Below are 25,176 nucleotides of genomic sequence, written 5' to 3'. Positions count from 1 at the left end.
GTTTAATGTTCTCCTTGCCTGACAATAAAAATTACTATTTGGTAGCATTTTTGTAGAACCCCAGAATCTGGGGTCTCAAGATTTGCCTGTCTGATTGAATACGTAAAAGGTTCTGTCCATTAGAGGAATCTTGTGTCTCTGTTGTCGTTGACAGATCTCTTCCTGATGAGTGAATCCTGATGCCTGGCCAGGATAAACCTGTGCAAGAGAGGAGAAATGCTAAATTGCTTGATGTAATTGCTCAATTGTTCGTTTCTGATGATATGCTTGGGCAATTTCTTACAACCTTTGTTAGTCATATTTTCAGTGTCCTGATTTCCAGACTATTAATAGCATTAATTCTAGGTGCCCTGCTCCCTTTTGTGAAGGGAGGTCAGGTCCTTTAGCTTACTAAGCAGTTGAACCAGGATGGGGGGTATCACCTGTAACCAAGTGGAATAATTTTTGAGACTGCTATTGTGAATGGAGTAATGAAAACCCAATTGAACTGCGTGCCAATCAAAAAGACTTAGATATTTTCCTCTGTTGCATCCACACACAATAGGGCAGGGGTGGCGAACCTTTTAGAGACCGAGTGCCGAAACTGCAACCCAAAACCCACTTACTTATCGCTGGGTGCCAGGTGGGCATGGCTGACTGGCTGGGTGTGGCTGTGGTGGTCATGGAAGATTGGGTGGGTGTGGCCAAGGTGGATGTGGTCACCTCAATGTTTCTTGTGGGGAGGGACACCTGTGGGGGGTGGGCAGGGTTGGTGGAGCTCCAGGAGGTCTCTGGCAGGTGCGGCGGTAGGCAGGAGACTCATCCTGTGGGGTGAGGTGAGTCAGGGTGGGGGTGCCATTGCCATGGGGCAAGGCAAGGGCTGGGGCAGCTGCTGCCTGACACCATTGGCCCCCGCACACAGAGGCCAGTGTGTGCATGGGGGCCAACGGTATCCGTCAGTAGCCACAGCCTGCTGGCCCCTCGACAGGTGCACTCTGGGGCTCCGCAGCCCGTCACCAGCAGTTCAAAGAAGCCGTCTCCGAGATGGATGGTCGGCCAACAGCTGAGGAGGCGATACAGTGGGTCATGCCTGGGAAAAGGAGAGCATGCGAGGCCAGGAGGGATGGGATGGGGAGGAGGGAAACCAGCCGTGCCGGGATGCATCTGGCCTTGGCAAATTAGCAGGCGGCTGGTTGAAGAGGGACAGTTGCCACCTCCGGGGCATGGCGCAGGTGCCCACAGAGAGGGCTCTGCCGCCTCTGGCACCCATGCCATGGGTTCGCCATCACTGCAATAGGGCATCATTGCATTTCTCTGCTGGGCATCATCTTTTCTCTTCTGCACTCTGCAGCATTTTCTTTAGCAGATTGTCGAGGAGAGAACTGGAATAGTTGGGAGCATGCTCTGAAAAAAAATGTGTCTTTCTTTGTGGCACTGTTCTATCTAAATTTGGTCTTCACTATTGATGCATGCCATAAGGATCCAACTTTGGTAGCTGCTCATCCTACTATAATAGATTCTTCGGTAGATGTAGATCTCAAAGATGTGAGCGTGGAGAGGATATGTAGGAAATGAGAGTTGTAGAGCGGGTATGTAGATATTTGACCTTCATTTTTTTTAGTTCATTGAGTCATCCAAGATGGGTATAATTCCTAGTCAAGATAAATGATCAGTGCCTCCTTGAAAGAGAAGTTTTTCTCTCCACTCCATAAAGGAGAAAAGCAACAGTTCTTTATTGAATAAACTGTCATGTAACCTGGGCATTTGTATATTTATAAGCCATCACATATTTAGCCAGGCTGCTAACTATGATACAAGGTGCAGGAACCATATAATTCCTGTGCTGAAAGCTTTGCACTGGTTGGCAGTTGGCTGTTGCGCCCAGTATGTTTGCATTGACTTTTTAAGCCCTGAGTAGCTTAGATTCTGACCTTTCTATGAGTTTGTGTCTCTTTTTATGAAGCTGTGTAGTTGTTAAGGTCAACAGGAAGGGTTCTTTTAATGTATGGTTTAGGTGTCATCTTTCTGGCATTCCCTTGAGAGATGTGCTTGATCCCTACTCTCTCAACTCTTTTGCCAGGATTTGAACTGTTAGTATGATTTCAGTAATTATTTTATTTCTGTTTTAACATATATTTGCAAATTTTGCTAGCCACTTTGAGCATTGCCAGAGCAAAACTAGGCTATGCACCCAATAGGAAAATCATAAAAAAATACATAAATTGGCACAAAAATTATCTTTTAAGTAAGTAGCAAAGTGTTTTCAAGCGAGATAAAATCATCCCCAGATGTTGAGTTTGAGAATTCCTAGTGTAGATTATAAATCAGGAATTTATACTGACCTTTTGAGTCTTCCTCTTGATGCTACTGTTTTTTGTGTTTGAAAGATGAATAGTGGAAGTGAGAGCACTGAAATGACACGTGTTCAATTAATCTGGAACAAAGAATAATAGAATATATTGTACATGTGTACATAATAGTACTTATTGTAAACTGGGAATGGCAGCTTTGCCTCACTGGAAAGCAACGGAGAATCCTGCCAGTTTAGCTGCAAATTACAGAAGCAAAATCTTTATATTTTTTCTCAAGGGAAGCTGATTTGATGCACCAAGGGAGTCTTAGTCCTGTTGGCTTTAGCATGGAATGATAGTTCCATTTATACTTTAAACAAGCAGAAGTAAAGAGACTATAAATATATAACCGTCAGCTCCATCCTGTTTGCTGTTTCAGTTCCTGAGTTCCTAAGCTTCTGTTACAGATCAGAAGAGCACATTCCTGGGCAGACCATTTTGTCTGTCTATAAAATATTTTCTTACTTTGCTTCACGTCTTCCTCCCAATCCCTCAGAATGAGATACTGAATGAACTGGGAAGTGATGACCTCACCTCCTAAACCAATTCAGTGCTTTTGTACTGATTGATTATGCTTCTATCCAGTGCACATTCATTCAGTACTCGTTCATGCTTTTACCTACCTCTGTCTGCTTTATCATGCACATTTATCCTGTTCTGTTGCATTCAACATATTTTTATGTTGCTCCTGACATACCTCAAAAATGCTCGTTATTCTATGAAAATTGGGACTTCTAATCTAGAGAATACCTTGCCAGACGAACTTACATTAACTTAACTTAACTTAACTTAACTTAACTTAACTTAACTTAACTTAACTTAACTTAACTTAACTTAACTTAACTTAAATTAACCTTAAACTTAAACTTAAACTTAAACTTAAACTTAAACTTAACTTACTTGACTTACTTGACTTGACTTGACTTGACTTGACTAGACTAGACTAGACTAGACTAGACTAGAGTAGACTAAAAAGTATGAGATTGTGAATTCAAGTCCTGCCTTAGCCATGAAAGCCAGTTAGGTGACCTAATGGCCAGTCACTCTTTCTGTTAGCCCAACCCATCTCACAGGGTTGTTGATGGTCAGGAAAATCAAAGGAGGAAGGTGTGCTGGATACAGTATGTTCACCATCTTGAGTTATTTGTGAAAATAATAAAGACGGGATACAAATAAGTAAAATACTGGGGCACTAAAATACAAGGAGGTACTTGCAGTGTCCTGAAACATATTCAGGATACAACTAATTTTCTAAACCTCACATATGATATTATTTTCTTGCCGAAGTTTTGACCACAGTCAGATATTAAAATCCTTTTGTCTGGACTCTCGTTTAGTACTTTCTTAATCTTCACATTTTTTTTAAAATTCCTTGGAGGGAAAAATCTTATTATCTCACATTATTAATGATGATCGGGTTCTATAAGTTGTGTTTTGAATCAAGTCTTTTTATATAGGGCTCTTGAACTCAACAGCTGGTTAAGAGCTTCAAACTGGTTTTGGCTTTTTGTTTTAGTTCATAGTAAGATAAAAGTTCAAATCCACACAGAACCTTTTATTGCTGATATATGTTGTGTCATTCCTGCAGAATGCTGTTGGCATTCCAGTTTAGTGCTGAGGCTGTGATGTTTGCTTAAGAGGATTGGTGGCCAGAAATAAGCCTTAGTGTCTAATCAGACACAGGCCCAGCCTGGGAACAGTGCCACGATATTTATTGCGTGTGCATTTCTCATAAGCAAGATGGCTACATCCTGAGGACGGGGTTGCAGGCTAAAAGATAATCAGGCTATTAGCAGAAAGTCTGTGTCTCTATCTGGAAACATTTATATTCATGTCAGCCTAGTGAAAAGGCAACATCTGGGTAGCTGTGAGACATTCTGAACCAAATGGGGAATCTCTGTGGATGTGTCAGGGCTGACAAAGAAGAAAAGAGTTTGGATCCTGCAAGAACTCCTTTACGTCCTCCAAAACGGCCTGCTGAAAAAAAGTTCTTAGCGAGACGTTCTCGAAGGAGATGGGAAGAACAGCCCCCTGAAAAGAGTAAGAAAAAAAGTGAAAAAGAAGAAAGCAAAACAAAGATTTCTGTAGAGGAAGCAAAATATTCCCAGGAAGCGTCATTGGATAATAAGTCTGTTACACGGACGTTTTTGACAGAAAGAACTGACCGGTTTGTGAGTAGCAAAGTTGCAGTCGATCTTCTTAAAACAGAGGCCATCAGTGATTCATGCACCAGATATGACGCTTATAAAAGAACTGTTGGTGAGGCAGAAGTGAAAGGAAAAATGTTGCTGAAAGAAATAGGGATAAATCCAGAAAAAAAGGAAAGAGAATATTTCTGTGAAAGGATCGTGAGACAGTTACCATTCCAGAAAAACAGAGAACTGCTGCATTTGAAAAAAAAGCCCAATTCAAGCAAACAGCCTGGAGATGATGCATTAAACAAAGATCATTTTAGAACTGTGGGGGATGCCTCAGAATACAATTTGCATCTATTGGAATTTCATGCTCAGAATTGTTCACAGCAAGTATATCCTTATTCTGAAGCTTTGCCTTTTTCAGTGGAAAATGCAACTTCCACCATTTTACACAACAGGAGCAAGGTACCGTAAATATGCTACAGAATTAACCCAGTATAAAGTGACAGGCGAACATAGACAATAACAAAGACTTAAAGTATTTAATTTTGAGTTAGCAAAACTTTTTGTTGGCTGTTTCAGACTGAACATTCCATCAAATTGAAAATTCTAATTGTAGTGTTTTACTGAGATTTGGAAAAATTGTTCCAATGCATTTTTTTAAATATTTTGAAAAACAGCAACATGAATAATTTTGAGAAGGCCCCTCTTAAAAATAGTTAGCTCTGTTATACCGTGAATATTTTTCAACGAAATTGTGTTTACTGAGCTTATTGGATGCATTGTTTTACGTAAGGGAGTACAGTACAAAAGCTGTACACCCCAAATTTGTGTTAAGTTTCAGTTCTGAGGAGATTTTGGCTATGAAGTTGTTACCATCCCATTAAGCTTCATATTTATTTGTTCATCACATTTTTGGGGAAAAACAACAAGCCATCTCCCTTAGAGCGAATGAGAGTAGAGTAGCAGGCAGGGCTTGCTGTCATATGTAACCTATATGTGAAAGGAAGATTAGGGTTTTGATTCCCCAATGTGCATTTTTAAATGACATTTTTCCTTAAATTTGACAACAATATGCTAATGGATAAGGTTTTTTTTCCTTCCTTGTCAAACTTCCATTTATCAAATAATATAAAATTCAATGTTTTCTTCCTCTGAAGTAAACCACAATACATTTTTTTTTCATATGTGCTTATTCAATTGTTCTCGTACTTTAGATTTTAGGCACAAAACACTGAAGTGAATGTACTTCATGCAATAGTTACTTGTATCTAATTCCAAGATGAGAAATACCCTGTTCTTGTATGGACACAACAACAGCAAGACGAAAACCCCTCACTTCTTCAGGCATATACATTTTTGTTTCAAGCTCGCTCTTCCCCCCCCCCCTCTCTCTCAGCATGGTCTTTTCCTACAAAGTAAATACCTTGGGCTTGGCCTTTGTATGGGGCCATTCCTTCTGTACTTTGCTCCAAAGATCTGAGCTGAATCATTTCCATGCGACTTAACCCTTGCCCAAGTTATTGATACCTGAAACTGAATCCTATCTCAGTCTCAGGGCAGTAGTGAATTAGTGCACGGTTTTATGATGGAGTGATCAAAGGGCAAAGATTTATGAAGTTGTTTAAGCTACCCTTCCGAGACCTCTTGAGTTTGCAAAGTGCATCCTGAATCCTTGTCCCTTGTCAACTGTATCCATTAGTAACACGTACAGCATTTTCCTGTGGCGAGAGAAACTTGGTTTTTTGTTTTGTTTTTATCCTTTTGCTTCGGGATAAGTCAGACGGGATTATAGATTTAGAATCATGGAATGTAAAGATTGGAAGGAATCTTGGGGATCACACTGCCAAGCGCACAGTTACACATTTACACTTAACACTTACCACACTTAGAGCATTCCCCAAGGATGGCTTACCAGTTTCTGCTGAAAATGGAGAGTCCGTCATCTCCCACAGTAATCTGCTGCGCTGTTGGAACAGCTGTGGCCACTAGGAAGCGCTTCTCTGTGTTTCTAAGGTTTCTGTTTGACCTTGCTGCCCAACAGATGAGCTGGTATTGCTGTCCTCCAGGTTATAGTTTAATCAGGTGCCTCCCAGATTTCCATTGGGGTGGGGGAACCCCCTCCCTCCAATGTTTCAAGTAGCTTATCGGAATCATGCTTGTTAAAAGAAAACAAACTCCTTTTCAAATCTCTCTCGTAGGCCTAAGCTCCCAATCAATAAGCTAGGAGAAAGCTTATGTTAAAGAAATATAGAAAGGATCACTTATGCAAAAGAATTATTTTTTGTTTTGTTTTGTTACTGCTGTGGCTTTTGATGAGTTGAGAGAGGGAAGAGAGCTCAAGCAGTCAAATCTATCAGCGGAAAGCAGGGCTTTAATTTTTTTTCTAATCTTAACCAATTGTTCGGAGACATATTTCCTTCACTCCCATAAGTCTGTGGCACTAGGGAGGATAGGAAAAGAAAAGCTAGAGTTTAATTCCTCAGCGAGGTTTCTCTCTCCCCCCCCCACCCCCCCAAATCGTTTTGGATAGAGTACAACAATGGAGCATCGTTTTGGATAGAGTACAAAAATGTAAGAATTCTAGAGGTAGAAAGAGATCAATGGCTTTTCTACCTGTGAAGCAATATGGTCTACTCTGATTCTCCCACGTTTTCCATTTGCTGTTCGTCGTCATTGGTGGAAGGCCTGGTTTTAATTGTATGAAGTTCTGATGATCATCTTCCATTGTATGAAGGAAGATGAAAGATGATCCCTGTGCGTTGAAGACCGTTGTAGGGGTGAGAGAGAAGAGTAGTGTAGCGACCTTTGGAAACTGCAATCCACTCCATGAGCTTGGGCTTGGAAGCCTAATAAATCTTTAGCAACTACAGTTTAAATTCAGATTCCTTTATTTTGTTTGTGTTGCTGGTGCATGCTATTTCCCAGAGGCAGTGCCGATGTAACTGACAGTCTTGAGAATTCTGCTGCTTCCAAAAGTCACTTTATGAAGAGGAAGCAATTGCGCACTGGTTCTGCTGCGTTGTTTCTGAAGTACACAGTTGTTGACAGTCATTCAACTGTAAAGTATGCCAAAGGTTTAGTCCATTTCTTATTGCAGTGAGCAGTAAAGAAGGTACTTCTTTCAGTTCAGATTTTGTCAGAATATAGGGGAATGGTTATGCTGTTAACTATATTAAAAAGGCATAAGGGAAAGGAAAATGTGATACGTATTTGTAGGATACACTGTGATCTACTTGAGTACAGGTAGCCCAAAGTTCCTGTTTCTAAGTGAAACATTTCTTAAGTGAGTTTTGCCCCATTTTGCCCCTTTCTTGACACAGTTGTTAAGTAAATCGCTGCAGTTGTTAACTTAGTAATATGGTTGTCACATGAATCTGGCCTCCCCATTGACTTTGCTTGTCAGAAGGTGGCCAAGGTGATCACGTGACTCCAGGGCACTGCAAACGTCATAAATATGAACCAGTTGCCAAGTAGCTGAATTTTGATCATGTGACCATGGGGATTGCGCAACAGTCGTAAGTGTGAAAAGCTTTAATAAGTCGCTTTTTTCAGTGCTGTTATAACTTTGAACGGTCCTTAAATGAACTGTTGGAAATCGAGGACTACCCGTAGATTGTTTTAATTAGCTGTCTTAAAGGATCATTTTAGGTATCTCTTTAATCTTGGGAGTTTCAGTGCTTTTGCTTTTGAAAGTGCTAATGTTCAAGGTTTTATAATTGCCCTTGATTCACAGAACTTGGTGGAGCCTTGGTGGAGCAGTGGGCTAATGCCTCCTTAAGTAACACCAGCTGCCTGCAATTAGTGCAGGTTCGAGTCCCACCAGGCTCAAGGTTGACTCAGCCTTCCATCCTTCCGAGGTAGGTAAAATGAGGACCCAGATTGTTGGGGGCAATTAAGCTGACTTTGTAATAATGCCGCTTGTGGTGTGTGTGAAAGCCCTAATAAGCAGGCATATACATAGAATGAAGGCTACTGCTAAGTTTGTAAGCCGCCCTGAGCCTTCGGAGAAGGGCGGGATATAAATGGAATTAAAATAATAATAAAAAAAAGAACTGATTGGAGGTAAGGATCAACGCTATCATATGCATTGCTGGCTTTCTTTGCTGAATGTACACAGGTAGCCCTGGACTTACAACAGTGACTGTTCAAAGTTACAGTGGCAGTGAAAAAGTGATTTATGACCGGTTTTCACACTTGACAGTTGTAGCATCCCCATGGTCATGTGATCAAAATTCAGATGCTTGGGAACTGACTCATATTTATGACGGGTCACGGGATCCCCTTTCGTGGCCTTCTGACAAAGTCAACGGGGAAGCCTGATTCACTTAACAATAGTTTGACTAATATAACAGCTACAGTGGTTCATTTAGCAACTGTGGCAAGAAAGCTCGTAAAATGGGATGAGCTCACTTAACGTTTCAATCAGCAACAGAAATGTTGGGCCCAATTGTGGTCATAAATTGAGAACTACCTGTAGTTAGGAGTATAACAAGTTGACATTCAGATGAAAGCTGGTTTTTTTGCTTTGGTGCGGTGCGTTCAAGTCATTTTTCGCTCATAGCAATCCAAGGGACAAAATCCCTGCCATTTTCTTTTCAAGATTTCTGCAAAGGTTTTTCATTACTTGCTTTTTAGTGCAGAGGGAGAGAGAGAGAGAGACTGACCCAAGGTCACCCAGCTGGCTTTCTGCCTAAGGCAGGACTAGAACTCACAGTGTTCCAGTTTCCAATCCAGCCAACACTCCAGAAGTCAGGCTTAAGATACAGAAGGATCTTGACAGACTTGGACATTGGGCTCTATCTAACAAAATGAAATTCAATGGTGAAAAAAATAAGGTTCTACATTTAGGCAAGAAAAACCAAATGTACAGGTATAGTATAGGGGGTACCTTGCTCAATACTAGTAACTTTGAGAGGGATCTCAGAGTCCTAGTGGACAATCACTTCAATATGAGCCAGCAGTGTGCTGCAGCTGCCAAAAAAGCAAACACAGTGCTAGGCTGCATTAACAGAGGGATAGAATCAAGATCACGTGAAGTATTAATACCACTTTACAATGCCTTGGCAAGGCCACACTTGGAATGCTGCATCCAGTTTTGGTCACCATGGTGTAAAAAAGATGTTGAGACTCTAGAAAGAGTACAGAGAAGAGCAACAAAGATCAGGGGACTGGAGGCTAAACCATATAAGGAACGGTTGCTGGAATTGGGTATGTGTAGTTTAATGAAGAGAAGGACGAGGGGGGACATGATAGCAGTGTTCCAATATCTCAGGGGCTGCCACAAAGAAGAGGGAGTCAACCTATTCTCCAAAGCACCTGAAGGCAGGACAAGAAGCAATGAATGGAAACTAATCAAGGAGAGAAGCAACCTAGAACTAAGGAGAAACTTCCTGACAGAACAATTAAATCAGTGGAACAACCTGCCTCCAGAAGCTGTGAATACTCCAACACTGGAAGATTTTAAGAAGAGACTGGACGGCCATTCATCTGAAATGGTGTAGGGTTTCCTGCCTGAGCTGAGCGTTGGACTAGATGATCTTCAAGGTCATCTATTATTATTATTATTATTATTATTATTATTATTATTATTATTATTATTATTATTATTATTATTATTATTATTATTATTAACCATAAAAGGTAAAGGTTCCCCCCGCACGTGCGTGCTAGTCGTTTCCGACTCTAGGGGCCGGTGCTCATCTCCGTTTCAAAGCCGAAGAGCCAGCGCTTGTCTGAGGACGTCTCCGTGGTCATGTGGCCGGCATGGCTAGACACCAAAGGCGCACAGAACGCTGTTACCTTCCCAGCATAGTGGTCCCTATTTTTCTACTTGCATTTTTTACGTGCTTTCGAACTGCTAGGTTGGCAGAAGCTGGGACGAGTACCAGGCGCTCACTCTGCTACGCGGCACTCGGGATTCGACCTGCCAAACTGCTGACCTTCTGATCAACAAGCTCAGCGTCCTAACCTACTGAGCCACCGCGTCCCTAACCATGTTGTTGTTGTTGTTAGTTGCGAAGTCGTGTCCAACCCATCGCGACCCTATGGACAATGTTCCTCCAGGCCTTCCTGTCCTCTACCATCTTCTGGAGTCCATCTAAGCTCACGCCTACTGCTTCAATGACTCCATCCAGCCACCTCATTCTCTGTCGTCCCCTTCTTCTCTTGCCCTCAATCTTTCCCAGCATTAGCCTCTTCTCCACTGAGTCCTTCCTTCTCATTAGGTGGCCAAAGTATTTGAGTTTTAGCTTCAGGATCTGGCCTTCTAAAGAGCAGTCAGGGTTGATCTCCTCTAGGACTGACCGGTTTGATCGCCTTGCAGTCCAAGGAACTCGCAGGAGTCTTCTCCAGCACCATAGTTCAAAGGCTTCAATTCTTTGGCGCTCAGCCTTTCTTATGGTTCAGCTTTCACTGCCATACATTGCAACTGGGAAGACCATAGCCTTGACTATACGCACTTTTGTTGACAGGGTGATGTCTCTGCTTTTTAGTGTGCTGTCTAGATTTGTCATGGCTTTCCTCCCGAGGAGCAAGCGTCTTTTAATTTCTTGGCTACAGTCCCCATCTGCAGTGATCTTGGAGCCCAGGAAAATAAAATCTGTCACTACCTCCATTTCTTCCCCATCTATTTGCCAGGAATTGAGAGGGCCAGATGCCATGATCTTGGTTTTCTTAATGTTTAGTTTCAACCCAAGTTTTGCACTCTCCTCCTTCACCCGCAACAAGAGGCTCTTTAGTTCTTCTTCACTTTCTGCCATTCACTTTCTAACCATACTAGCTCCCTAAAAGTAATTTAGACATTCTGTATTTGATCATTCTTCCTATAGCAAAGATTGTGTATTTCTAAATACATGTTAGGGAGTGAGCAAGAGGAAAGAATTGTTGTTATTGTTGTTCACTTTTGATGCTTGTCAGAGGTTAAATCTCCCTGTTCATATAAAGGTAAAAGTAAACCATCTTTAAGGGAAGTTTGTCTTCTCATGACTTAGTCGTGTAACTTTCTTGGCATCAGAACAGAAATGATTTGTCCTTGTCTTTTGGAGGGTTGCTATTACAATTTGTCAATCTAGCCTTCAACCCTAACGTTCCTAGTAATCTTCCACCTAAACACTAACCTAATCTATTGGAGATCAGTTGTAGTCTTTTAAGTGCTGTCACTTAGCAGATAAAAAGTTAAACCTTAAAAAATATTCTAATGTAATTTTTCTCCCGTTCTGTTAGCCGCTGCAGGCTGAAAGCTTTGAAGTGATCTGATTTTTCCAACGAGAAATCCTGAATATTTTAAAGTGGTAAAATCTCTACAGACAAATGACCTATTTCTTAGCTACATATTTCAGAATCTCTTTTTCTTTCATCTTCAAAGTACTTCATTTCATCCATTGAAAATAATGGTGTTCGTACGCTGTCATCAAAAGATGCTATAAAAACTTGAGGGGTGGGTGGAGTGGTTTACCCTGGTTTTCTAAAAAGACAGGAAATTACTGCCCAAAAATATTTTTCTACTTCATGTTAACATTTATTGTTGGCACTGTTCCAACTGCCTTGTTCTCACAAGATAATGTTCCAGTACATTCTTTAGGCCTACTGCTCCTTGTTATTATTTGCTCTTATGCCCTAATGTATTTTATCTTAATTGTGCTCTTAATTTAGGTGACAAAAAATAGGGGGATTTCATTGTGATTTCCATCTGATGGAAACATCTGTTGATAATAATAAAAACGCATACACCATCTGACTCCCAGTGACCGAGGGATAGACTTGAATTAATACATTTCCCTACTACACTATTCCTCGTTTAGTGACCATCTCAGTTAGTGACCTTTTGCAAATACAGCACTAATAAACTGATTAAAAAATTCATTTTCTGACCAAATTTGGTGCACCTGACAACAATGCATGCCAGAGTTGGGGTAACAATAGAGAATAACACTTAACTTTATCTGAATGAGACAGCTGTAACCTGTGTTCTTCGCAGCATCTGTATCTTGATCTCTGCTGTGTTTCCTTAACAACAATTTCCCTTAATGGTTCCTGGAATAGAACTTGGTCGCTAAATGAAGAGTACTCCCATACAGTAGAGTAGAGGCTCTTGATTCAGTTCAGTTACATTACAAGGCTTCTTGCTAAGGTGAAGATGATGATGTCATCCATTCAATCGGGTTCGATTCTTGGTAATTCTGTGGGCCAGGTGTCTCCATGCCTTCTGATCTTGCACTACTTCTTTGAGTTGTTTGGCTTGGGTCAGCCTTGATGGTGTCCAGCCACCATGTTCTTCGGTGGTTTGCTTTCCTTTTAACATGAACTCTTCCAAGCATAATTGCTTTCTCCAGTAAATCTTGCTGAGGTGTCTGTGCCATTTGGAGATTTTATTCCAAATAACTTGGAGTTATTTCAGCTCTTCAATAGTAATGATATTTTCTCCACCCTAATATTAGTAGAGTGGGGAAAACATGAGGTATGGCTGATTGTATTGCTATTAGTCATTTTATTCTGTATTCACTTGACTGATTTATCCTATTTTCATACAGATTTCTGATATCCATGTTACTGGAGAGTCAGAGGATATGTCTGCTAAAGAGCGATTGCTTCTTTGGACGCAACAGATAACAGAAGGTTATGCTGGAGTTCGTTGTGAAAACTTCACGACCTGTTGGCGAGATGGGAGATTATTTAATGCCGTCATTCATAAATACAGGTATTTGCACTTTTGTTAAAAATGTATGTGGAAATAATTATTCTGAGGAATTAGAAAGTTGGAAAGATTTATCATTAAACCTGAGGTCTGTTTGGTAAAGCATGCCTCGTGCATTGTAGCAATTAGACCAGCGGTCCCCAACGTTTGTGGCTTGGCGGCCCAGCTCTGGGGGAGAGGGGAATTGGGCCGTGCGAGCGGAGGGCTGATGTGCATGCAGGAGCAGCGGGCTGGCGTGCACATGCATGCACTTGCAACTCAACTTGCGCAAGTTGAGCTGCGCCTACATGTGCATGCACAACAACCTGCCAGGCACTCATGTTGAGCTGCATGCATCCGCTTGCCGCCGGCCTGCTGCTTGTGCTGACCAGTTCCAGTTAGGCCATGGCCCAGTAGTTGGCTGCAGCCTGGGGGTTGGGGATCCCTGAATTAGACAATGGTCTTTTGGAATCAAAGAGGTCATCTTCTTGGCAGTCCAGCTTGGGGGGAAGAGGGGAACCGGGCCGCGCAAGTGGAGGGCTGATGTGCATGTTCATACACTTGCAACTCAAGTGTTTGCACATGCATTGACATCAAGACTCTGATGTCATATTTACAGGTTACATTATTTAGAATTTGCCTTCCCAGGCCTTGATATTGTTGTCCAAATGTGGGTCAAAGACTCAGCAAAAACATTTAAAAATGTAAAATATCAAGATATCGGACGTATTATAATGAAACCGCATTTTAACAGATCATTTGGGGTGGAGGAAATCTGCTAAACCTAAATATTCATTAAACTTGAAAGTATGTTACAGCTTTGATTTACTATATTTAGTATATTTGATTTGTGTCATGAAGCCATAGTGTAAGGCATATTGTAGAATTAAGGCAAAATTTATCTACATTTAACTGCCTTGTTTATACTACTTGAGATGCAGAGAAAATTGTTTGGTTTTTGGGTTTTTTTTGCAGGGTGGGGCATATTTATATAGAGCTTTAGTCAGTTGCATCCAAAATCTGCTAAACAGGAGTGAATTAAATCAAGGTTTCATGGTAGTTTATTTAAGAAACTCAGCTTCCAATTTTATTTATGCATTTTTAAAGTACGACTCACGGTCTTTAAGGATATGCTTGAGAATTTTTCAGCAATGTCTGATGATAGTTCAGAAGCCAGAGAGGCAGCTCAAAGGGTGTTCACTAGTTGAGAAAATTGGGTTGTCAGGATCAAGTGACCTCTAAAAATCTTTCCTGTGGTTTTTAATAGAGATAAACATGGCTCTGAGTTAAAGACTCAGGGCGAACTGAAGACATTCCTGGAGGTTGGGATCACAGTGGCTGTTTCCTTGTCATCAGATGACAGGATAACAGAGATCATGTTCCCAGATGTGAGAAACTTTTAAAATATTGGTAGCTTGTCGAGTGTTTTGTAGGGAAGGGAGCAAGCCAACTCTTTATTTACAATGAGTGGAAGGAGCAGAAAAGGTGAAATAAGTTAACATTTGTTGATCTCTACATGGCTTTTGCCTTTCTTCTTGTAAGGGCTATGCTGCAGAGGAACTGCAAGACTTGACATTTAAGTTTAGTCTATGAATGGATTAAGTTAAGCTCCCATGTGTTTGGTACATTAGAAAGTGTTTCTTGAATAAATGTGTTATCCTGTCTTTTTTAATTTTCACTTTTATGTGTATGTTTAGATTACATATATAAAAATATATAATTGCTTTCAGGAAATTGCTGAGGGCTATTTTTATTGCTGAAGCCAACAGAAATTACTTCCTGAACTAGTTAGTTATTTTGTCTCCCTCGTTGTTGTTGTTGTTTTTATCTATTCCTTAACTGTATTTCCAAAATTATAAATGTTAAATAAAATCTTACATAGCTCCTCTGAAAAATTGAAAGGATTGTAGCAAAGTTACTGATTTTATAAAGGCAGAATAAAAATTCTTACTAAATGAATTTGTAATAAGTAAGTCACTGGTAGAACATAATAAAATAACAAATTGCTAACATGCATCAGGTGTGTTTTTTGGGAGAAAGTTTTATAGTAGTATTTGAAGTTCAACTTCATTAAACAGGTTTTGGTATTACGAAACACGTATAACCTGTTGCCATGGGTCTTCTGTAATGGATTTATCTGTCTTCCTGTTGAATTGGAGCAGCAGGTTATTGGTAGCATTCAATTCAGTCATTTTATGTTATTTTTGTATGGGTGCAGTTCTGTCCCATCTTAAATACTTGATTGAGATGGAGTGGGAAAACACAAAACATAGTTTACTTCCAAAAAAGTTAAAAGTGCATTTTTATGGAAACTTTTTTTCATTCTTCTGTTTTAATTTTATGTTACAGAATAGCAAATACAATGCTCTTATGTATGTTTCCTCAGAAATCAGTGACATTTTTGGATGACATCTTGATATTTTTAAAAAAATATATAAAATAAGTTAAATTAGGATAAAATTTCTAGAACTGATAATATCTAGAAAGTCAATTTAATATTTGTATATAATTTGTTGGCACAACTTGGGCTCCTCTTAGGAATGGTATACTCTAAAGATAATTATCCTATTTCAGAATAGTATTGGTTCATATTAGTAGCCGTGCTGCAACATCATAACAAAATACAAAAAGACTACGTGTATCTTCAGAAAGCATACAGTTTTAATCAAATAAAACCACATTGTACTTTTCCAGGAATTTCCTTGTCTTACTGTTTCAGTTACAATAATCCTGGTATTGAACAGCAAATAAAATTTTGGGGTTTCCTTACAAATAAGTGAAATTGCTTCTAAGTAAATGTGTGTAGAAAAGTCAACATACAGAAAATGTTTTTGGATGTTTAAGGGTGATTGAGAGAAATTAGGTAAGCCTCACCAAAAGATATGAATCATAGTATGTTTGTTGAGTTTTACTGTGACTCTGATTTTTTTTTTGGCGGGGAGAGTATGTTCTTCCTGATCTTCTTAGAACTCATAGTTACTCTTTAATACCATCGATCATGGTAGCTTTCTGGATTGCTTGTGAAAAGTAGGAGAAGGAGACACAGTGTTAAGAAGGGTTCAATTCCTTCCCCTGTTAGCAGGGAGAGTGAAGAGAGCTTGCATTAATGTTCTCTTCCTTCTGACGTTTGCAGGATTCATTTAACTTTTCTTCTACGTGGAAAAGATTATTCTATCAGTTTCAATAAATATTGATCTCCACGACGTGTCTGAAATAGTCCAATCAAGCTCTGGTTTGTACACTAATTGGTAGTTCCTCTTGAAGCCTGTACAATAGTAACTTGTGCCCTCATGAACTCTAGGATAGACTACTGTTATGTACTCTACATATGTTCTGCCTTTGGAGGCTATTTTGAAGTTACAGTTAGTGTGAAATGATTTGTCCTCTCTAGCCACTTCACTCTGATAATTGTGGATGCTCAATTAGCTTCCAGTAGGATTCTGAATACAATTCTGATTGTGGGTTTTGAACTACAAAGTACTTTTTGGCTTGACTTCAGATATCTCCAGGACAGTCTTCTTTAAATAGAACAAACCAGTTCTGACTGCACATCTCATCTAAGAATATTAAGAATTTCTCCTAGGTATGAAGTGTAGGAGAAAGAAGACCAGTGGGGAAATACTTGGTCATAGGAAAAAGACTACACAAGAGATTTGACTAGCACCCTCTGTGTTGATTTTTAAAAAGGAAGTTAAGATACAGCTGTTCTCCAGAGTATTTCATTTGAGAGAACTGTTACTTGGCTTATAAATATTAGGAACAATGATAGTTTTATCTCTTTGATTAATTTAATCCTTTTCTTTTTATTGATACTTTAAATTTAATACCGCAAAGCCCAGGAGTCATTGAGAAGTTTAATAATGTATAAAAGTTTTAAACAAATGCAATAGTTGGGGGTCAAGAAATTCTGGAGCCAGGCCTCTCCCTTTACTGATCTCTAGGCAAAAAGATGGCGTTCACCTTAGCGAAAGAGAAGATTCATTCCAAACGTCAACCTTTTTAAAAATTATTTCCCTGCCTTTTAAAATTTTCATATTTCTTCAAAGCCGTAAAGATAGATATTAATATAACATTTATGATCACAGATGATCATGGAGGATGTGTGTATAAATAAAATAAATAAGAAATACTGTCCTCATAGCCATATTAATTTATTTATTATTGGGATATATATATATATATATATATATATATATATATATATATATATATATATATATATATATATATATATATATATATATATATATATATATATATATATATATATATATATATATATATATATATATATATATATATATATATATATATATATATATATTGTTTTCGTAGATTCTCGCGGGTGTCTGTATGTGTAGATCTAGAGTCTCGGGTTTCTTCCCACGTTCCTTTCATCTTCAGAAAGTTGTGGCGACGTTTCGACGAAATCCCATCCGTCATCATCAGGCCGGAGTGTTTCTCCTGCTGCTACCAGGAGCAATGCGTGGTCTGGCTGTTCCTTTCCTTCCAACTGCCGGTGGGGCTGTGTTCTGACTGGGAGGAGGCGTGGCTGCTTTCTGATTGGGTGGGGGTGTCCTCTGGCTGGGACTACGGGACACAACACTACGGGACACAACATCAATTTTGAAGGTACAAAAACAATCGCCAAAATAGAACATCTCAATAGCAGAATAATCAGAGAAGCCATTGAAATAGAAAAACACCCAGACAGTATGAACAAGCGAGACGACACCTCCCGCCTACATGCCATTTGGAAACCAGCATTGATAGAGAAACGAATTTCAGCAAATAAGGATTTAAAAAACCAACAAACAACCCCAAATGCCACCAGCCCCAGCAAGACTCATCCACACCCAGAACAAAAACTCTCCCACACAGAAGACAGAACAAGTCAAGCAAAAGGGCCATCACCCAAGCAGAAGAACGCACACACGAACCTGACTGACCCATACCAGAGATACATAGCAGGTCCTCGAACTAGGAGCCAAACCAAAGCTCTGAAGGCCACTACACAGCCCACTCCTCAGGACACCAAATCACAACACTCAGGATATTACAACACAACAAAGAACCCCACCCATTCGGAACACACCCCACCCAGTCGGAAGACGGCCACGCCTCCAACCAATCAGGGGACAGCCACGCATCCACCCAATCAGAAGACAGCCACGCCTCCACTCAATCAGAAGACAACCACGCCTCCACCCAGCCAGAGGACACCCCCACCCAATCAGAAAGCAGCCACGCCTCCTCCCAGTCAGAACACAGCCCCACCGGCAGTTGGAAGGAAAGGAACAGCCAGACCACGCATTGCTCCTGGTAGCAGCAGGAGAAACACTCCGGCCTGATGATGACGGATGGGATTTCGTCGAAACGTCGCCACAACTTTCTGAAGATGAAAGGAACGTGGGAAGAAACCCGAGACTCTAGATCTATATATATATATATATATATATATATATATATATATATATATATATATATATATATATGTATATGTATATATATATATATGTATATGTATATATGTATATGTATATGTATATATATATATATGTATATATATATATATATGTATATATATGTATATATATATATATATATATATATATATATATATATATATATATATATATATATATATATATATATATATATATATATATATATATATATATATATATATATATATATATATATATATATATATATATATATATATATATATATATATATATATATATATATAAAATTCCATTTATATCCCGCCCTTCTGGAAGGCTGAGTCAACCTTGAGCCTGGTGGGACTCGAACCTGCACTAATTGCAGGCAGCTGGTGTTACTTAAGGAGGCATTAGCCCACTGCTCCACCAAGGCTCACTATATGCCGCCCTATCTCCCGAAGGACTAATTATTGTTAATAGGGAGAGGGCATAGCTGTAGGGTGGTAGATGATTGTAACAGAATAACGGAGTTGAAGGGGAGCCTTCCAGCCCCACCCCTCTACTCAGGCAGGAGAGCCTATGTCGTTTCAGACAAATGGTTGTCCAATCTCTTCTTTCGGGTCTGTTTATTTATTTTGAAGCCCAGGAAAGAAGCAGATAGGCCTTCCACAGAACATAATGAGTCATTCGTTAATTATAACATAATTACAATTAACATAATTTTCATAATTTTAAACAAGGAATGAAAACGATGTCAGAATCACAGAATTGGAAAAGACCTGGGAAGTCTACTAATCCAATCCCCTGTTCAAGCAGGAAACCTTGTGCTATTTCAGACCAATGGCTATCTAATACAGAGCCTTGGTGGAGCAGTGGGCTAATGCCTCCTTAAGTAACACCAGCTGCCTGCAATTAGTGCAGGTTCGAGTCCCACCAGGCTCAAGGTTGACTCAGCCTTCCATCCTTCCAAGGTAGGTAAAATGAGGACCCAGATGGTTGGGGGCAATTAAGCTGACTTTGTAATAATGCCGCTTGGGGTGTGTGTGAAAGCCCTAATAAGCAGGCATATACATAGAATGAAGGCTACTGCTAAGCTTGTAAGCCGCCCTGAGTCTTCGGAGAAGGGCGGGATATAAATGGAATTAAAATTAAAAAAATAATAATTTCTACTTAAAAATCTCTAGTGATGGAGCACCCACAATTTCGGAAGGCAAGCCATTGATTAATTGTTCTCACTGACAGGAAATTTCTTCTTAGTTTTAGGTTGTTTCTCTCCTTGCTTAGTTTCCATCCATTGCTTCTTGTCCTGGTGCTTTGGAGAATAGGTTGACCCTCTCTTCTTTGTGGCAGCCCTTTAGATATGTGAACACTGCTATCAGGTCACTCTTTTTCATTAAAGTAAGGTAAAGGTAAGGGTTCCCCCGCACATGCGTGCTAGTCGTTTCCAACTCTAGGGGCTGGTGCTCATCTCAAAGCCCAAGAGCCAGCGCTTGTCCGAGGACATCTCCGTGGTCATGTGGCCGGCATGACTAGACGCCAAAGGCGCACGGAACGCTGTTACCTTCCCACCGTAGTGGTCCCTATTTTTCTACTTGCATTTTTACGTGCTTTCGAACTGCTAGGTTGGCAGAAGCTGGGACGAGTAACAGGCGCTCATCACTCTGTTACGCGGCACTTGGGATTCGACCCGCCAAACTGCCGACCTTCTGATCGACAAGCTCAGCGTCCTAACCCACTGAGTCACCGTGTCATTAAAGTAGACATGCCCAATTCCTGCAAGTGTTTTTCGTATGTTTTATTCTCCAGTCCCCTAACCATGTTTGTTCCTCTTCTCTCTCTCTCTCTCTCTCTCTCTCTCTCTCTCTCTCTCTCTCTCTCTCTCTCTCTCTCTCTCTCCTCTCCCTCTCCCTCTCCCTCTCCCTCTCCCTCCCACCCTCCCTCCCTCCCTCCCTCCCTCTCCAATCTTGTACAGCTTTCAATTGTTTCATGGTGTTGCTTTTGATGGTATCTAGCCATAGTGATTTTTGGCTACTTGCTTCCTTTTTACCACTGACCATTACAAGCATAATTGCTTTTCCAGTGAGCTTGATCACATGATATGTCCGAAATAAGTAAGGCGAAATTTTGTGATTTTTGCTTCCAGAAATATGTTTGATTTTTTACCCTCCTGTACTTGCTTGAGGTCCCAAGCCCAGATGGGGAGAGTTGAAGTAAGATCCAGTGACTTACCGTGTAAAAACCTTACCAAGAAAATATTATGGAAAGGCTTTCAAATGAATCAAGTTGGATTTCCTTCCACCCCTAAAAGTATAAGCGTTTACGGTTATAGTAGAAAAAGCTAAGCTTAAGAAGAATTGAATGCAGAAAAAAAATACTGTTACTGATTATTTCTTTCACTTGAGGATGAGGTCTGTATGCAGTAAGTTTGAATAGGTTTTATGCACATAGTAAAAATGCACATAGCCTCATGAATATGGAATGAAATATGTCTTGTTTATCAAGGAAAGCTTTTCACCAGTTCTTGTGAAATCTCTGAGCCAACAGTCAGGAGAAGCGTATAAAAACCATAAATACCAGCCATGAAAGTATTGTGTAGCAATAAAAAGAAAAATCGAGTTGCACAGGGGAAAATAAAGACACTTATAATAAACTGATTAGCAGCAAGCACACCTGGTCTATTGTGTGGAGACTACAGGAAGGCTGTTGAAAAATGTGGGAACATGATCTACAGCAGTAAACAAATAATAAAAATCCCAGCTCAGGAGACTGAGGATAGATTGCAATTGTATTGAGTAGATGAGAGATTAACTCAGAGCCTTTTTGGCCCTGCCGAGAAGCTCCTTGGCTCTTTACAGTAGGTTGAGCTTCCGATGAAAACCGGTAGCAATCCCCAAGGAGAGGAAGAGAAGCTGTTCAGAAATGGAGATCACGCTTCCCAGATTTTGTGAGGCAAACAGAGCTGTGTGAGCTACCAGATCCATTAAAACATGGCAGAAGTCAAGGCAAAGAATTTTAGGTGGGGAAAGTTTACAAGATGCAAGTCTTGCTTTAAGGCAGACAAGTCACATATATATATAGCAGAGGTCTGGAACATTGGTTTCATGCCAGCCCACCAGGCAAGGGTTGTACGCTCTGTACCATGGCAATTGTTAAAACATGTTTCAGGCTATCAAGATCTAACTTGAATACATTCCTCCAGGATAGGAGAAGCAAAGATGCCAACGTTTGCCGCAGCATGTCAGTTGCCTCTAGCTACAAATGGGGGAAGAAACAAAATATTACTAAGTGTCAAGCCTTGGATTGCTACAGGATACATTTGAAAGGAAGAAGTCATCTATTATGTTCACCTTCAAGTTTCTGCTTGCTCTCTCTTTTTTTTTACTGTGCAGCTTATCCTTGCTTTTTCTCGGAGCAGGGAAATAAAAGCTCTGCTCGGGAAGAGAAATTTGGTAAGCTTTGCTTCTAGGTTTCTACTTTTCTGCTGCAGGGGAATCACTTAACATCAAACTTTTCAGATTGAGAAAAGGAACAGAGTTTCAGGTGGGAGTCAAATGGATTCCATACAGCACGACCTGCACCCTGCAATGCTGTAAAATTTTGTGAGTGATGGATCTTGATCCAAAGAACGTTTAGCAACACAGTTAAAATCAGGATAATTTAGGAAATATTCCCTTGACGAAGACGGTTCTTCCTTCCCCGCCCTAATATATTCCAGGGAGTATGTCAAACTTAAAAATAGATAACTGGCCAGATCACAATGTTAAGGTCACTGCTTCTTTAACCACAATTTTGCAGGAGTTTTTATTTTTTTAGTTCTGATGCTTCCCCCCCCCCCCCAAAAAAAAAATCACATTGGACTAGCTTGTGACTTTCTTATGGTTCACTTTGGATCTATCAGAAGATTAAGTTCTGTTATTCTTTTAAGAGGAATCATGGTATGATGTTGCAAGATAGAAATCCTGTCCATTTGCTGTGGATATGTGGATATTGGTGAATAAGCTGACTATTGTGTACTATCAGGAGGTGGTGTCTCTGGTCTTCCTTCTTTAGGGAAAGTTGTTGAGAAAGTGGACTGTAGTTAAAGAGGAGCCTGGAGCAAGTGGATTATCGAAATCCATTTCAGTTTCCGGCTGGGATTTAGTATGGAGACAGCTTTGGTTACACTTCGACATGACCTATGGTGATGACCCTATGATGGCAGTGAGCTTTTGATACTGTCAATCATGGTGTCCTACTGGACCAGTTGGGGGAACTATTTTAAGGTGGTTCTTCTTCTTTAAGAGCCGGTTTTTATGGTTATTGACTTGTGGGGACTTGGGCAAGGTCACTCCCTAGGGGCCTATTTTGTGGGATGACGCAGGTTTCCTTTTTGTTTATCATCCATATGAAAGCTCTGGGTAAGATCATCTACAGGTCTGTGGTTCTCTGTCCTCAGTATGCTGATGATAACCAATTATAGCAGCTACCCAAGGCCTACCAAATGAGCCTTGTGAGATTCTGTCTTAGGGCCTGGCGGCTATTTAAACCTGGATGGGAAGGAAGTGGATCTGATTAAATCCTTCTCAGACCTCATGGATGTAGATATGAGGGCTACCTGAATATTGGAATAGTTTAGCCTTAATTTTGGATGGGGTTGCACTCCTGGATTCACACCTCCTATTGATGAGCAGGTGGCAGTTTTGGCCAGGAAGGCCTTTGTACAACTTTGCTTGGTGCATCATATGCCATTATCTGGATCTGGAGGCCCTTCAGACAGTATTCATGCACTAATCACCTTTTAGCTTGACTACAGCAATGCTTTCTTCATAGGCTTGCTCTTGAAAGCCCTTGACTGCCCTTTAGCAATTGTCTGGATTTGTGCAGATATGATACAGCTTGAGGAACTTTCTAGTTGATGGAACAAACTTTTTAAAAGAACATTCAGTGAGAAGATAAGGAACTAGGGCAGGGACCACCAAGGGGTCCAGGACAACTCGCCATGGCTAACTTGCTGTAGGATAACTCATTGCAAGACAAGATTTACATTAATATCGAAGAAGTGGTGGAACAGAATCATTTAAAAAAAGAATGCAAAAGGAGGGACAAAATGAAATGTGAATGACAAAAATAAAAACTTTAATTTTTTAAAAATAATTAAATTGTATTGTTGAATTATCCAGTGCCTAATTGGTCACGGTGAGTTGGCTGCAGCAAATTGGCCCATTCCACCATCACCATGCTATATAAGTTGCAGAAACACAAATGCCAAGTCCTTTCAATTGTACTTTCAAGTATGTGTGTATATCTATATATCTGACTGGTATAGCTATGTCAAGCTTTTTAGGTCTCATCAGCCAGCCACATCGTTCTGAGATTCGAACCTGGGCTGCTTGAACAAGCCATGGCCAGGAGGGCCTTTGCACACCTTCAGATAGTGCACCAGTTGTGCCCATTCCTGGACTGGGAGGCACTGCTCACAGGAACTTATGCCCTTGTAAATTCCAGAATAGACTACTATAACGTGGGGGTGCCCTTGAAGACGATTCAGAAATTTCAACTAGTGCAGAACGCAGCCATGGGGATAGTAACTGGTGCCAGATATACAGTACATGTAACACCATTCCTGCATGAGCTACACTGGTTACCAGATGCAATTCAGGGTGCTGGTGATTACCTACAAAAGCTCTATATGGCTTGGTAACCAGGATACCTGAGGTATCACCTTTTTGCAAGAGTCTCTACCCATCCAATTGGATCAAATAGGATGGATATGTTGCAGATCACATCAGCCAAAGAATGCCGGCTGGCAGGGACTAGAAAATGAGCTTTGTCTACAGCAGCCCCTGCTCTGTGGAACAGGTTAGCCTTCCGTAAAGCTTTAATGACTGGCTATGCTTCGGAGCCTGGGGCTCTACATGCGCCAAGGGCCCCGCCTCCTGGCTGTGTCGTTAACTGGCCAGATGTTTTGCTTGCATGCACTCAACTTAGACATTTTAGTGGGTTTTTTTTAGCATTTAAATGGTTTTTACAGTTTTTATTGTTTTAAACTATTTTAAAGGTGTTTTAAAGGTTTTATTTTAATACATGTTTCTGAGCCACCAGAGCTGTTGGCTGAGATGGGTGGCTATAGAAGTCAAATAAATAAATAAATCTGGTAAATTTGCACTTTGTATACTTTGTATACATTAGTTGTTTGTTTTTTTTAAAAGGAAGTGAGCGCAGAAATCATACTTCTGTTCTCCTTTGCAGCCAGAACAACACAAATCCCAGGGGTCAGACTGAATGGGACAATCCCATCAGTCACCTGAATTACAGACAAATAAGTAGATGTTTCCAATCATATCTCCTGAGCCCACTTCCTTCATGTACCATCTACTGTCTGAATGGGAGGTTTCTTCCATTTTCCAAGGGCAAGTATTATTTCCGTGTCAGAACACCATGACCTGACCTCAGCCTGTCTCGGTAATGGGCTGTCTACAAAGTGTGTGTGTGTGGGGGGGGGAGGTTCTGCTTAGAAACAATAAGAAGGGCATCACGTCATGGGATGCAGGCCATGTGGATGTGCTCTATGTAAGAATGAAGATGAAATTCCTTCAGTTGGATAGGAAACA

General features: G+C 40.4%; 1 protein-coding gene across 1 annotated transcript in view; it reads left to right on the top strand.

Annotated features, from left to right (window-relative positions):
- Positions 1 to 25,176, top strand: part of DST (dystonin) — a 315,143-nt gene that overhangs the window by 83,090 nt on the left and 206,877 nt on the right. The window contains exon 6 of the mRNA XM_081346025.1: positions 12,997 to 13,163. Coding sequence (XP_081202151.1) covers positions 12,997 to 13,163 — 167 coding nt within the window. The remainder of the gene's footprint in view (positions 1 to 12,996; positions 13,164 to 25,176) is intronic.

The sequence above is a fragment of the Vipera berus genome (genome assembly GCF_964194415.1).
Source record: "Vipera berus genome assembly, chromosome: 1".
Classification (NCBI taxonomy): Eukaryota; Metazoa; Chordata; class Lepidosauria; order Squamata; family Viperidae; genus Vipera; species Vipera berus.
This window is presented reverse-complemented; position numbering and strand designations above follow the sequence as displayed.